The 12,492-nt window shown below is 41.1% G+C and overlaps 2 protein-coding genes across 3 annotated transcripts in view; one reads left to right on the forward strand and one right to left on the reverse strand.

Moving 5' to 3' along the window:
- Nucleotides 1-528: 528 nt before the first annotated feature.
- Nucleotides 529-8,949, reverse strand: puraa (purine-rich element binding protein Aa). 2 transcript variants are annotated; one of them, XM_034140157.1, is made up of 3 exons: nucleotides 8,752-8,949; nucleotides 6,453-6,532; nucleotides 529-4,765 (listed from the first exon to the last, which is right to left on the reverse strand). In XM_034140157.1, exon 3 carries the CDS (start codon nucleotides 4,683-4,685, stop codon nucleotides 3,828-3,830), a length of 858 nt encoding a protein of 285 aa, XP_033996048.1. In that variant the 5' UTR covers nucleotides 4,686-4,765; nucleotides 6,453-6,532; nucleotides 8,752-8,949; the 3' UTR covers nucleotides 529-3,827. The 2 variants fall into 2 exon arrangements, with proteins under 2 accessions (XP_033996048.1, XP_033996047.1); XM_034140156.1 differs by lacking the exons at nucleotides 6,453-6,532; nucleotides 8,752-8,949 and adding an exon at nucleotides 5,979-6,108.
- A 2,128-nt stretch (nucleotides 8,950-11,077) lies between these two features.
- nrg2a (neuregulin 2a) overlaps nucleotides 11,078-12,492 on the forward strand; it is a 66,725-nt gene continuing 65,310 nt past the window's right edge. The window contains exon 1 of the mRNA XM_034140152.1: nucleotides 11,078-11,486. Within this exon, the coding sequence (XP_033996043.1) occupies nucleotides 11,078-11,486 (409 nt within the window). The remainder of the gene's footprint in view (nucleotides 11,487-12,492) is intronic.

The following is a 12,492-nucleotide window of genomic DNA, read 5'->3' on the forward strand; positions in this document are numbered from 1 at the left end:
CCGGCAAATAAATATCCTGCAGAAATGTCTTGGAGCATTTCCAGACCCTGAACTCTGACCCCCACGGAGAGGGATTGTTTGTGGTGTTACAACTTATCCGTATAACATTTTGGTAACCAGCAGTCTGCGTCTCTGTTTTAGCAACACATATGCTATTAGAGTTACAAGCAAAACTGAGGCTGTTGTGGTGAAAGAGAAAGCCTGGCGTATGTTAAAAATCATGTATCAACATGTTCTACCTTAGTTTGCAGTAAAATGCCTTACAACAGAAATCTAACTTGCAACTACAAATCCATACAACTTTATAAATTGGTATTATCTTAAAACAAGTATTCACATCAGAATATTTTTTGTGTTTGAAAGCACTATGGCAAACCTTAAAACTATTTTTTAAAGTATCATTAAACACATTCAGGTTTGTTAAGTCTTGATAAACAAGCTCTCATTTTCTATAGCCTTATATGAGAAGTAAAGCTCAAAGAACAGCATTCTTTGCTAACGGATGGTCACAAATAGCATAGTCCAGATGATTAGAGAACAAGGTAATGCTTTATTTTACAGCCTGGTATTATACATACAGTACTTATGTAGAAATCTCTAAGACATGAGTAATCAGTAACTTGTCATTGCAAAGTTTGCATTTTAAAAGGCTGTAAAATGAAGCTTTAGTAATTAGTATCATTGTAAATGTAGACATTGTGGACAACACTACATCAAAATTAAACGTACTTTTCCTCAGTGAATTGTCGACATTTGGGGACGTTTTTTTTCTCCCAACAAGAAATGAAACAAAAAACACATACATTCTGAATGTAGATTTTCCCTCATTGGGTAAATTAAATTTATTTTTGAAATTTGTCAAATGTACATAAATTATATATAATGCATCAAAACCAAATCAAATACTTCTTTATCTTTAAAAACAAAAAAGGACATTCTTTGTTGAGATCATTTTAAACAAGTATTGGTCAGGCATTTTATTAACCTGGAAAAAAGCAAAGTGCTACACACAACAACCACTGAAGACAGTTCACCATACACCTTAATGAGAATTGGACTGAAGCACCTTTTCTTAGCTTAAAGCTAAAATGGAGATTTCACTGTATTGTATTTTTTTTTAAAGTTTTCCTTTTCACAAAATAAAGCTCCATTGTGTGTTTATAGTCTACCTTCAACAACCCATCCAAGTTTACCTTTTTCCTAAAGAGAGGCATACTTGCAGTGACATTGTTCTATTTCAAGTTAAAGTACGTATGTGAACTGCTTAACCCAACAGGCTGCTAAGACCTTGGTTTACTATTTCCTCCAGGATGGAGCTTTGAGTGCAAATAAAGGCATATAACTCCTCATGAGAAATAAACATGGAATTCAGCCACATGCTTTACAATAGTAATTATATATTTAATTGATATACATATATTGCCACCATTGGCACATACGATATTGCACACAGTGATGAAATGTTGCACAGAAAAAATAGATTTTTTTTTTTTGTGGGCACAAACATTCCAAAATTACAAATAATGTGGAATAACGCTGAAAGGTAAAACTTCGTAAAACGAAAAAAACAAGACATGCTTGCTGCTCCCCATTAATTGAGCGACTTACAACTAACACATAGCAAGCCACAGAAGGAGCATTTCAAAGGGGGCTGGCTTCCAAACAACAACTCATAGCATTTCAGCGTACTACCGAATGTTCCCAATCTGCCCCTGCTCTCCCTGCTAACGCGCTAGGCTAGTAAAGAGCCAACTCCTCTGCATCACCTCTCATCTAGGTGTCCACCCCCTTCCATGTTTACATGTAGGCCGATACCTGGATGGCTAGGGAATGGGGATGGCAAATAAGTTAAGAAGGAAGGTAGCAGAAAAAAGAATTCTGCACCAAGTTTTTTTCTTAAGAGTTTTTTTTTTTACAAACCCTTTTTAGCACCACGAGTCGTGCACTAGCGAACAAGAGGGCTGGGACACAATAATGGAAGAAAGAGAGGAAACAATAACTAAAAGAAGCCAAACTGCGATCCAAAGCATCAGGCCAGCGTGTAAGCATGCAGAGCGTGTAAGGCACCGGGTTGTTTATATGCTGAAGAGGATGCTCCCAATCAGGTATCATTTAGGCTATACCATAAGCTCCAGAAATAGGTGGTCAAGAGCTGTCTAGTCTGCTGGTTTCCAGTCAATCTAAACATGGGAGCAATCAATTAATTCTTTGCTGTGGAACATCTGACAGTATCTGATTGTTGCCAGTTTCTCTGGAGTTTACTGACAGAGTTTATAGAACTGCTATCACACATCTATGAGATGCGACTGAACTGGTTAAGAACCAGTTGTTTTCCACGTGGCAGCCCAAATATTTACAAATAGACCTAGACAGAATCTGATCAGCCCCGGCAGGTAGATATATGGGCTAACAAATCTCAAGTGGTGCTACGTGTCCAGATAGCACCACTGAACTTCACACCTTGAGATCTTAAACTTGTAGGAATGTGCAAATCCACTGACTGAATTGAACCCCTTTCACCTTGGTTTCTTTCTACCTATAGTGTAATGGCAATGTTTTGATTTCTGTTTGCGAGGCTGCTCCTTTCGAATGCGCTCTGAAACAACTTTCCCTACAACAACACCTAGCCTTTGAATGGAAATCACTCTGTACTCAAACTTGAGATTCATACACTGCAGGCAGATAAAGATATATATAGGGAAGGGTCCTTGGTCCAATATTTTAGGGAAACCAACTAAATGTATCTTAGTGGAGATTAACATGCAGCAACAGCACTCCTTGGCAACATTTGGACTTTTATGACTGAACAGATCACAAAATGCTTTAGATGTACAAACCAAAATAATGCTCTGCTGATTTTTTGCCTCTTTTTTCAGACCACCAAGTCAAATCAGTGTAGGGCGTTTGTCTTATTCAGTAATCTGCTAATTCAGGCCGTTTGCAACATGTCAAAGAATTTCCTCTATCGATTACACATTTAGTACCTTTAAAATTAACACATTGCATTAACAACGAGACACAAAAAGGTCTACAATATATCCATCTGCATGGCAACAATTTAAACTGAAACAAAATTACAATATTAATATTTCTTTGAATGCCTCAGGCAAACGTCATCATGTGAAGATCCATTAATCAGTTCAATATATTTGATTTGTATGCAATGCATATTGCACGAGAAATAGAGCACTTATTTCATTTGATGAAATGCCTATACGTTTATTTTATACTGCATGACATCTAACCGGTTTCCGAAGCAGGCCTAGCCCTCATATGATTTATGTGTAAACACATCTCTATTCACATGTAAAAAGTAAATAGAATGGCATGTACATGTGACAACCTCTTACAAAGTTTTGGAATTTTGGTTTTTTAAATTAAATTATCTGATTTGTGCTGAAGTCATTAGCTCACATGAAAAAGAAACGGGTTGTCCTCAGCAATAATTCCTCTTGAACATTGCAGACACCATTTTTTTGTGGTTTTACAATAGCTTTAACTGGTACAAAAGTTCTGTTAATAAGGGAAATAAACACTCAGTTCAATATTGTTTGTCAAGTAGGAAACAATGTTCAAATATAATGTTATTACTTTGTTTAGCAGCCTGTTACTGTATTAATGGTGGATAAGTGGGATAACATCCAGCAATGAGTGACAACATGTCATAACTGTCAGGTTGTGGAGGTTTCTTATATTGTGGGTGATGCTCCCTTGGAGTTAAACCATTACAGTTAAATCTTTAGATTTCTTTCTTTATACAGTAGAGTTTTTAATTATATTTCTCTTGTTATTTTTCGTTATTCTTTCATGTTTTTTTGCTATCTATATCAATCCTCTTCTCCATCGTCTGGCTGCATCTCCTCTTGTTGCTGCATCTCGCTTGCCCTTTTCTCCCGTTGCTTCTCCTGGATCTTCTTCATCTCTTCGGCATATTTACTGAAAGTATTCCCAAATTTGGACCACACTTTGTAGGGCACGGTAATCGAGTTGCGGTAGGTTGGCTTTACCTCGCTAACCCTCATGAACACACCATACTTATTGGATCCGACGTCGAAGAAAAACCGTTTGTTGTCCACAGTCAATGATGACCCTTCGGGCAACTCTGCAGGTTCGTCCTCTACACCGTAATCGTCAATAAGTTTAGCCAAAGCGTCACGAAACTCAATAAGTCCCTGGGCCGGCAAAGCGATGGTCTGGCCTTGCGTGGATCCCAAACCGGGCCCCCGGTTAACGGTCTGTCGAATCCTCAGAAACCGACCCCTCTGGTTCTCTTTCAGATCCATGTAGTATTTGCGGTTTTCCCGGACCAAGAACTCGCTTTTGAGTGCTCGCCTGGGCTCATCTTGCACCAGAGCCGGGTTGCTCGGACCCAGCTGCGCATAATGTTCGATGAAGTCCCCCAAGTAGTCACGGAACTCGACAGCCACCGACATGGAGAGAGTCAGGCGGCTCTTGTTTCCACCGGCCCCGACTTCTGCTATCTTTAAGAAGCGGCCTTTCGCGTTCTGCTTCACGTCCAAATAGAAGCGTTTGTTTTGGATGTCAACTCGCTTCGACGCCAGCTCTTGAGTCTCATGCTGGAGCCCGGTAGCCGAGCCCGCCCCTCCTGTCGCGGGGTGCACGGAACCGAAGACTGGGCCCGTGGCTGCTCCTCCCTGCTCACTACCACTGTCTCTGTCCGCCATGATGCTGCCTGCCTGCCTTCTCCCTCTGTCTGCTGCAAAGCCACGGCCAGTCACCGAGAACGCCGGAGCTCTCGCGAGATCTACACAGAGAGGTATAAAGAGGCGAGGGGGAAAACATTATGCAGAGCGAGAAGGACGCTGTTTTCTCCCTCACACAGGGTGTATTATCATAGGCTGTCATAACGCAAATGAAACAAGGGTTGTTTGGAAGAAATGCAACTCCTCCTAGCACTGGTTAAGTTTCGATTCACCGGAAGAGCCTCTGAAAATGACGGGGGGTTTGCAACCTAGGAAAGACTGTAGCCTGCCCTCTGTTTCAAAAAGTAGGAGGAAAAATGCTCATCTTTCCAAGTAACACTGGTTACATCAGCTCTGTGCATGTTTAATATGCTCAATATTCTTATACATTACGAATTAGTCAATGATAAGGTATCATGACAATAGTTTACTGCTAGGCTACACACATGTTTGCCAAACTCATTCATTTCTTTTGACTCAACTCATGGGAAACTTCTGTCATGACAAACAAGTCCCTTGAGCCAAATTGTTAAGACTTTCGTTCCCTAAGCTAGTCACGATCACCGTTTTTTAATTATATTTTTTAACGACAATGAAGGCTAAGGCCTAGGCATACTAAATAGCCTATGGCAGGCGACTCTGCATTGCGTGTAAATTAGGCTATTTTTAAACTTGATACTACACCTGTGAATTAAGAAACATCACTATATTTGTTTTCAAAACACATTCAATTCATTCTCTCATATTTAATTCAACATTTACTTTTCTGGCATGGCAATGAGATGAAGGGAAAAGCCCTCAACCCAAATGTTTGTAGTTTTAGGAATGCAAGGATTCAGAGCCACCTCACCATAGTAGGCCAGACTAGTTGGTGTCATTATGTAAATGTGACTTTTTTTAACTCGAGTCAAAATTAAAATCGATTTTTAATCAACCTTTAGGGTTTGAAATCAGACGAGTTAAGCTGGTGGGCCTACCTTCAGCAACTGCAGACTGAATTCATATGATAATCCAAATGTTCACGAAAATAAATTAATAAAAACTCTTTCCGTTTGCTTATTAGGCCTTTCGTTCAGACTCGCAGATTCGCCACATTTTAACTCTATCTGGGCCTAAACGACCAGCACGCTGTCCCTGACTGCCACAAGCGCGCTCACGAGAAGCACACATGGAATAAAAGGATTACTTAGGTGTATCTTTGGCATTGGAGAGACCATCAAGGTAAATCATTTTTTATTTAAGTTATCTAATTTATGACGCCAGTCCATAGCTTACCGTCGTTAGGTTGATGTGAATGTGTCCTCGTCCAGGTGCTCAGTCTGAGTGTGTTGTGGCAGTGAGTGGCAGTGCTGCTGTTTAGGCCCACCTCTTCTTCATTTTTAAGCTGCATATTGGCTACCTGACTGCAGGCTGCAATCGCATTTAAAGACAGCTGATGTCAATTGTGCCGCAAGCCATAATTGACTGTGCTTTACGGCATAGTGTATGAAAAGACTGGTGGCTATGTTTAGGCCTACTGTAGGACCCTATAAACACACGATTTGTCAAAAGAGGATGATGTATGCATATTGTTATTGAATCCAAATGTGATTGCAAAAAGCTCAACATTTCTGTTCTTAATTCTTTCTTATTGTGATTACAGTTGACTATTCTAGTTTTGCATGCATGTCTACTCCAAAAAACAAAAACAATCAACGGATTTTAACACATTTTATTAGGCTACACACGACACTTTTAATGTAGCCATACCTGTTTTTGGTCAGTTGTTAAAATACTATTCCCATGCTGACGATACTTTCTCCACTGTAATGTTCTTCCTTCTGGTCCACCTGTAAACACATTTGATAGCGCAAACATTTCACTTAAAGCTTCTTTGCCTCTTTGGCGTTATTTCGATGCATGGTGCCAATTTGCTGCTGCTGTGGATGAATGTATGATATGGAAATGTATGTTAATATTTCTCTCAAATAACTTTGCCATTACTTGCTAGTGCTACGTGTTAATAATTCCAGTCAATAAAGTCAAGTGAAAATATTTAATAGAAGCAGATGATTACGCATGAGCACTAAGTGGATATTTAGCCGCTATGGCCCATGGGGAACAGCCAGTGGCGGACTGGCCATCGGGACGTTCGGGACGAATCCCGATGGGCCGGTAGCCTACCGATGTGGGCCGGTCGGATAAGTCACTAGCGCACCCCCCCCCCGCCCCCAAAGTCAAATGAAAATATTTAATAGAAGCAGATGTTTAGTGGATATTTAGCCGCTAAGGGGAACAGGCCAGCTGACCATCCTTTACATACAACGCTGAATAAGAACTCTTTCAGTGAATATTTGGTATGCACGCCACATTTATTCGTATGCAAGTGAAAGCATTCATAATTTTAACATTTTATTTGGCTTAAAACAAGTTTATTGTTATCGCCTAATGATAGATGGTCCGTTTCTGGAATTAGATCTTTGATTAGCCTTTTTAGGTGTTTTGATGTCTCAACAGCGTATGTTATTTTATATATAAAATAATAATAAAAATTTCCACGATGACAGAATTGTTAATGATAAATAAACGTGGACTTTTTCTTTAGTGTAAGCTTCATAAAGTGCCAGCAGGCCTGAGTGGAACTAAAGGAAGTCTGACGCACAAACTAAGATACCCTTAAAATGTTTACATTCATTAGATTTATTTATACTATATATATATATATATTTTTTCATACAATGGAAATAAAGTTCAACATGTATTATCATTTTAGAGAACTACATTGTTTGGATTTATTATTGATAATTGAAAAGCCATTGGGAATAAGAAATAACGTTAATGTATTGAAAGTGAGTGGTTTACTCGTACTTATTTGGTTCATCCTTCATGTGAGGAGGCATGCCGGCCTATAGGGGGCTATCATACTTTACCTGAATTCTTCTTTAACTCTTTGATTTAAGTTTACATATGTTGTGGAAATTATTCAGATATGCCCTGCGAACGTCGCCCGGCCTCCTGATCAGCTCCACAGCATTTGTCACGTCTCGTTTTTCAAAATAATGTTTGGAGAAATGTTAAATAAGTGAGTACATTATTAGTCAGCTCAACCAACATTTACGCAAGCAAATCATATTAAAGTAATTAAAGAGGGCTATTCATGTACCTCGTAGGATTGTAATGTCCATATAGGCCTACTGAGGCTTTGTTAGCCGTTTGCTGGTTTACCCTCATCTCAACATCCCTTACCCACGCTTTAAATGTTTTTGATTTATTTATATTGTTGAAGCAACGCTAGCCTTTTTGCGTGACGTGATCCCTTTTTTTTGTTTTATGTTTTTCTCAACCAGGTGTGTGATAAACTCGAGCCTGGATGCATGCAAAGTAGGTAAGTTACTTAAACTCTGACTGAGATGGTCTCTTCGTTTTGTTATAATACAGACTGTATTTGCGTACAATATAATATTCTCTTTAGGCTCTAATTACCCATAAAAAAAATCCACATTTAGAGTTTGACACTACTTTATAATCCAAAACGTCCTTGGACATGTGATATGTCTGCCTCATTTCCTTGGGTTACCTAATAGGCTGCAGAGGGACCCTCGCCCTGTCTCTGTTTCGTGGTTTCTTAGATACTCCAGCACACAACAAACAACCTGTCAAATGTAGTTAATCTATCGTGAATGGATAGCCTACATGCACCATTTTCAGAATCTTTTTCAATCGTGAATATGAATCAGTTGTTTGAATGACGTCTAACACAGATTTGACCTTTTTAAAAGAAAAACAAATCTGTCGTCGCAGTTTATTAAAGGGCAGCCTTTGTGGTCTGCTCTCAAAGTTTTTGCCCTACATCCCAACACCGGAATGCAGTGACGCTGCTTCAAATGCAGCCGGCTTATTATGTCCGACGCACGACCGTATGCTGTATATTCTGCTTCTGTACACTCTTTGGAGCGATTTCATATGCTTGGCTGCACGTTAGGACACTTAACTGCTGCAGGACGCGGTAACAATACAGATGACATGTACATATAGCGTCATTGCAACCTAGCAAGATCCCATAACCTACCTTACAGCGCTCAGTCTGCAGAGGGGAGCGCCTACAGCATCGAAGGCGTGCTGCGGAAGACCAAGCGAGGCGTTAGACACATGTATGTGGCTGCCAGGCCTTTGTATGACACCTCGACCGACTGATTCTGCTTGCTTCACAAGATGGACAAGGAACGGCGAGTCGTGGCACGGAAAGCAACACACGCACAAGTTCAACGCCGCACGCTTCACCTCTGATGTCAACACGCACTGTGGGAACTCCGAAGACTAGCGCCCCCCCTTGGTTCTACTGAGGAGTTGCAGCTTTGCCTTCTGGTGGTTACAGGTAAGGCAACAGTTTCTGCAACTGTTATAAAGGGCACTGTCTCAAAAAGAAAGTAAGCTTTGCTGTTAACACCTCTTACAATTTCAGGTTGATAATATGTTACGTGTCTCACTCTCCATGTTGGATTTGTCAGGGAGCTATTGTTGCATCCATGCACGAAGCCTGCTCTCTCTTCTGTGATTAGTGTTGTTTAAAAAGGCACATGAGCAGTTGTTACGGGAAAAAGGGATTCAGTTCACAATCAGTTCAGTAATACAATATGTTATACCTTGTTTTACATAAGCATACAGGTCTAATCTATAGTCTACTCTACATTTAAAGGCTTTGTAGGATTTCAGCACCACGGAGAGCAGCCAGGTCTGTTAGGTCTGCGTACAGATGAAAACAGATAATAGTTGTAGCTGTGTCTTATACATTTACAATAGACATTTGCTTGTTCTGAGTTTTAGGGTTCTTTAATTGCAACATGTATTTTCCTAAACTAGGCCACGTGAATTTGTATAGTCCACACTGAGCATATGTTGTATGAACGAATTCAAATGTGGGTGCTTTCTTTTTATTATTTAGTACTTTTTTCTGTTTGATTTACAGCAGCATTTACATCAAGTGTGTCAAATAGCTCATAAATACTGTGTGGACAGCAGATGTCGCTCTTTGTGAATACTGTCAGTGCAACATTCTGTATCCGCATTCAATTTAGACTAAGCTAAACATTACAATCATAAATTGACGTTAACATTGCTATAGATATCATCCACACTTTATGGATTTATTTTTTCTTTTCTTTAGTTGGCATGTATTTAACTGCTTCATGGGAGATATTGTGTTAAAAAATCTGAATATAATACCAAAAACCCAGAGAAACTTACTTTTTAAATGTTTTATTTTTAAGTGTTTTTTTTTTCTTTGCTTTGGACCCCAATTTTGCTGCTGTTTTAGCTGTATGGATTTAATGCAGTGCTTCAACATCAGTTTTTTTAGAGGCTGAGCAGCGAATGTGACCTGAATGCAGGGCATGACTTAATGGGATGAGACGCAAAACTCATTCAAAACAGTCTCTTGAAGAATCTGAAATGCTTTCGCAGCCTTAGTCATCGCAGCCATATGATTTTTAGGCCCACCGGACTATATATGCAGCTGCATCTTTCACCGTGAACATATTTCGTTTTTTGGAGTAATGCCTTGGCTACAGTAAGATGCGATGCTGAGGAGGAACAGTCGTGGATTTAGGATTCCGTTTGTTTCATTATAACGTGAGATCACCGCTGATAAAACACCATGGAGTGATTGACATACAGTAACTGGGTTTTGGGAGAGAGGAGATCGACCCTTTGGTCCATCGGTTGCCTGTATATCAGTGCTCCAATCCTGCGTTTTTGTTGACGGAGCCCCTTGGCAATCGGCATTATTTTCTCTCCGTCTGTGGTTAGTGGGGGAGGCGGAGAGAGAGCCACGGTGGAAGGCGCCGTGTTAGCGTTATAGCTTCCGACCAGAGATATTGTTTTATTTTTTGGAAAGAAACGTGGCTTATGTTTTGCGACTGGACTACCAAACTTGTGGTTCACTGCAGCATTTTTGCGTCTTTTCCCTCCGCTGCAGATGATACAGAAAACCATCATAGCGGTACCCCACCACTGCAATTTTTGGGCAAAGATAAGAGTGGCGTCGTCTTGCAGTTAAGGCTACTATGGCAGCATAGGGGGCATCTTCTGGAGGGGAGAATCCGCCGATTCCGCGCTTAGCCTACCTACAATGCCTTATTATTAGCAGTAAGCTGTGACTGGATTTGAAACCCAGCATCGTCCCGCGGTTCCCCCGTTTCAAAGCTGCTGTTTACCCATTGAAAATCACTTTGAAAAGCAGCGGATCCCGATGGCATGGACACTTATGCAAGGTCTGCCGCGCTGCCGTGCTACTGGAGCCTACTTGCTGTCTCTTCATTCAACCCAGCTCCATCGCCCCGCAGCCCAGAGAGCCCTGCCGCAACGCGACCAGCGACCACCGAGCCAAAGCAGGCGGCATGAGGCTTGATTCAGTACATTTATCCATGCTGGTCATCGGGGTCTCATTCGCCTGCTACTCCCCGAGTTTGAATTCCCTGCAGGACCAGGTTTACAAATCCGCCGTGGTGATCGAGGGCAAGGTGCAGTCTACGCCTGTGAACGTCTCCGCGGAGCGGTACCGTGTGAATGTCAAAGTGCTGGATGTTTGGCCCCTTAACAGCGGGGGTCTGGAGCGAGAACAGCTCGTCACCGTGGGGGAATTTGGATCTGAGGCTCCGTGTACCAAAGTGAAGAAGAACCACAAGTACATTTTTTTCATGGACCCCACTGACGAGCCATTGGTTTTCAAGGCATCGTTTGCGCCTCGGGACACGAGTGTGAAGAGCCTAAAAAAGGATGTTGGGAAGATCTTGTGTGAGGACTGCGGTAAGTTAATGTATTGTGGATTACCGGTGAAGTCCAACCCGGAAGAATGAACGGTCTGTTAACGGCTCCCTGGCTTTTAGGGCTTTTGGTAACGGGCACTCTGGTGAATTGTGGTTATTATGGCAACAGTATTGTTTCGAGTCAGTGGGTACCAGATAGGTGCCTAAGGGGCGTCTATGCAGCAATTTTCGACAACTCTCGCAGGCTCCCATAGCCCACATGATCAATCAAACTCTCTTTCTCTCTTTCTCTCTCCCATTCTCTCTCCCTGAACTGCATCAGACATGCGCCTCGCACTGTTGCTTGTGAGGAATTGCAGTTGGTGTGTAGTCAAACTATCTGCATCCTGCAAACCCGCATTATACTGTACGTTTCATGCACATGCTTATGCATATTTAACCTTTAGTCTGCATATACTGTACAGATGTCTGTATTCCCCGCATTGAACCGGCTTCCTCTCTAAACATCGAGCACATGCATTTATGGACCCGGTACAATTTCAGGACCAGGGACAGCGGCCTGTATCACCGGTATCACGTGTGGAAAATCACGCTGCCCTAAGCAAATTGGTTCTCAGGCTATATTTAGGCTCATACCCTGCTTTAATTCTTTAATACCCCACACTTTGGTGTAGCTTATCTTAGACCAAGTCCTCAGACATGTATCTTCTATGCATGCTCAGAGCTAGCAGTGTGTGGTGTAGTCTTAAAGAAACCGATGGGGTTGCTGTTTAAAAATATCAGAATATATATACTTTACCACCCATCACTTTAGTATTTTTTAAGATTTATGCACAAGTGGTTCAGGAATGGGCTTTGGTCAGCAGATGTCACCCTTGGGGAGAAACCTCACATCGAACCAGACACATTTTATTTGTAATAAGGCTTTTATTTAAGTGTACTTTACTTACTACTTACTTATATGGTTTAGTGAACAATGGCTTCTCGCTGTCTCTCTCTCCTTCATGGCTAATTATTTCATTTAGGCACTGAAAGTAATTGACTAA

Source organism: Trematomus bernacchii, unplaced genomic scaffold (assembly GCF_902827165.1).
Source record: "Trematomus bernacchii unplaced genomic scaffold, fTreBer1.1, whole genome shotgun sequence".
NCBI classification, from domain to species: Eukaryota; Metazoa; Chordata; class Actinopteri; order Perciformes; family Nototheniidae; genus Trematomus; species Trematomus bernacchii.

Coding starts and splice junctions, on each gene's coding strand:
- puraa (XM_034140156.1), bottom strand. CDS start 6,093: ATGCAGCTTAAAAATGAAGAAGAGGTGGGCCTAAACAGCAGCACTGCC. Junction 4,766..5,978: donor TTCACATCAACCTAACGACG/GTAAGCTATGGA, acceptor CTCTCTGTGTAG/ATCTCGCGAGAGCTCCGGCG.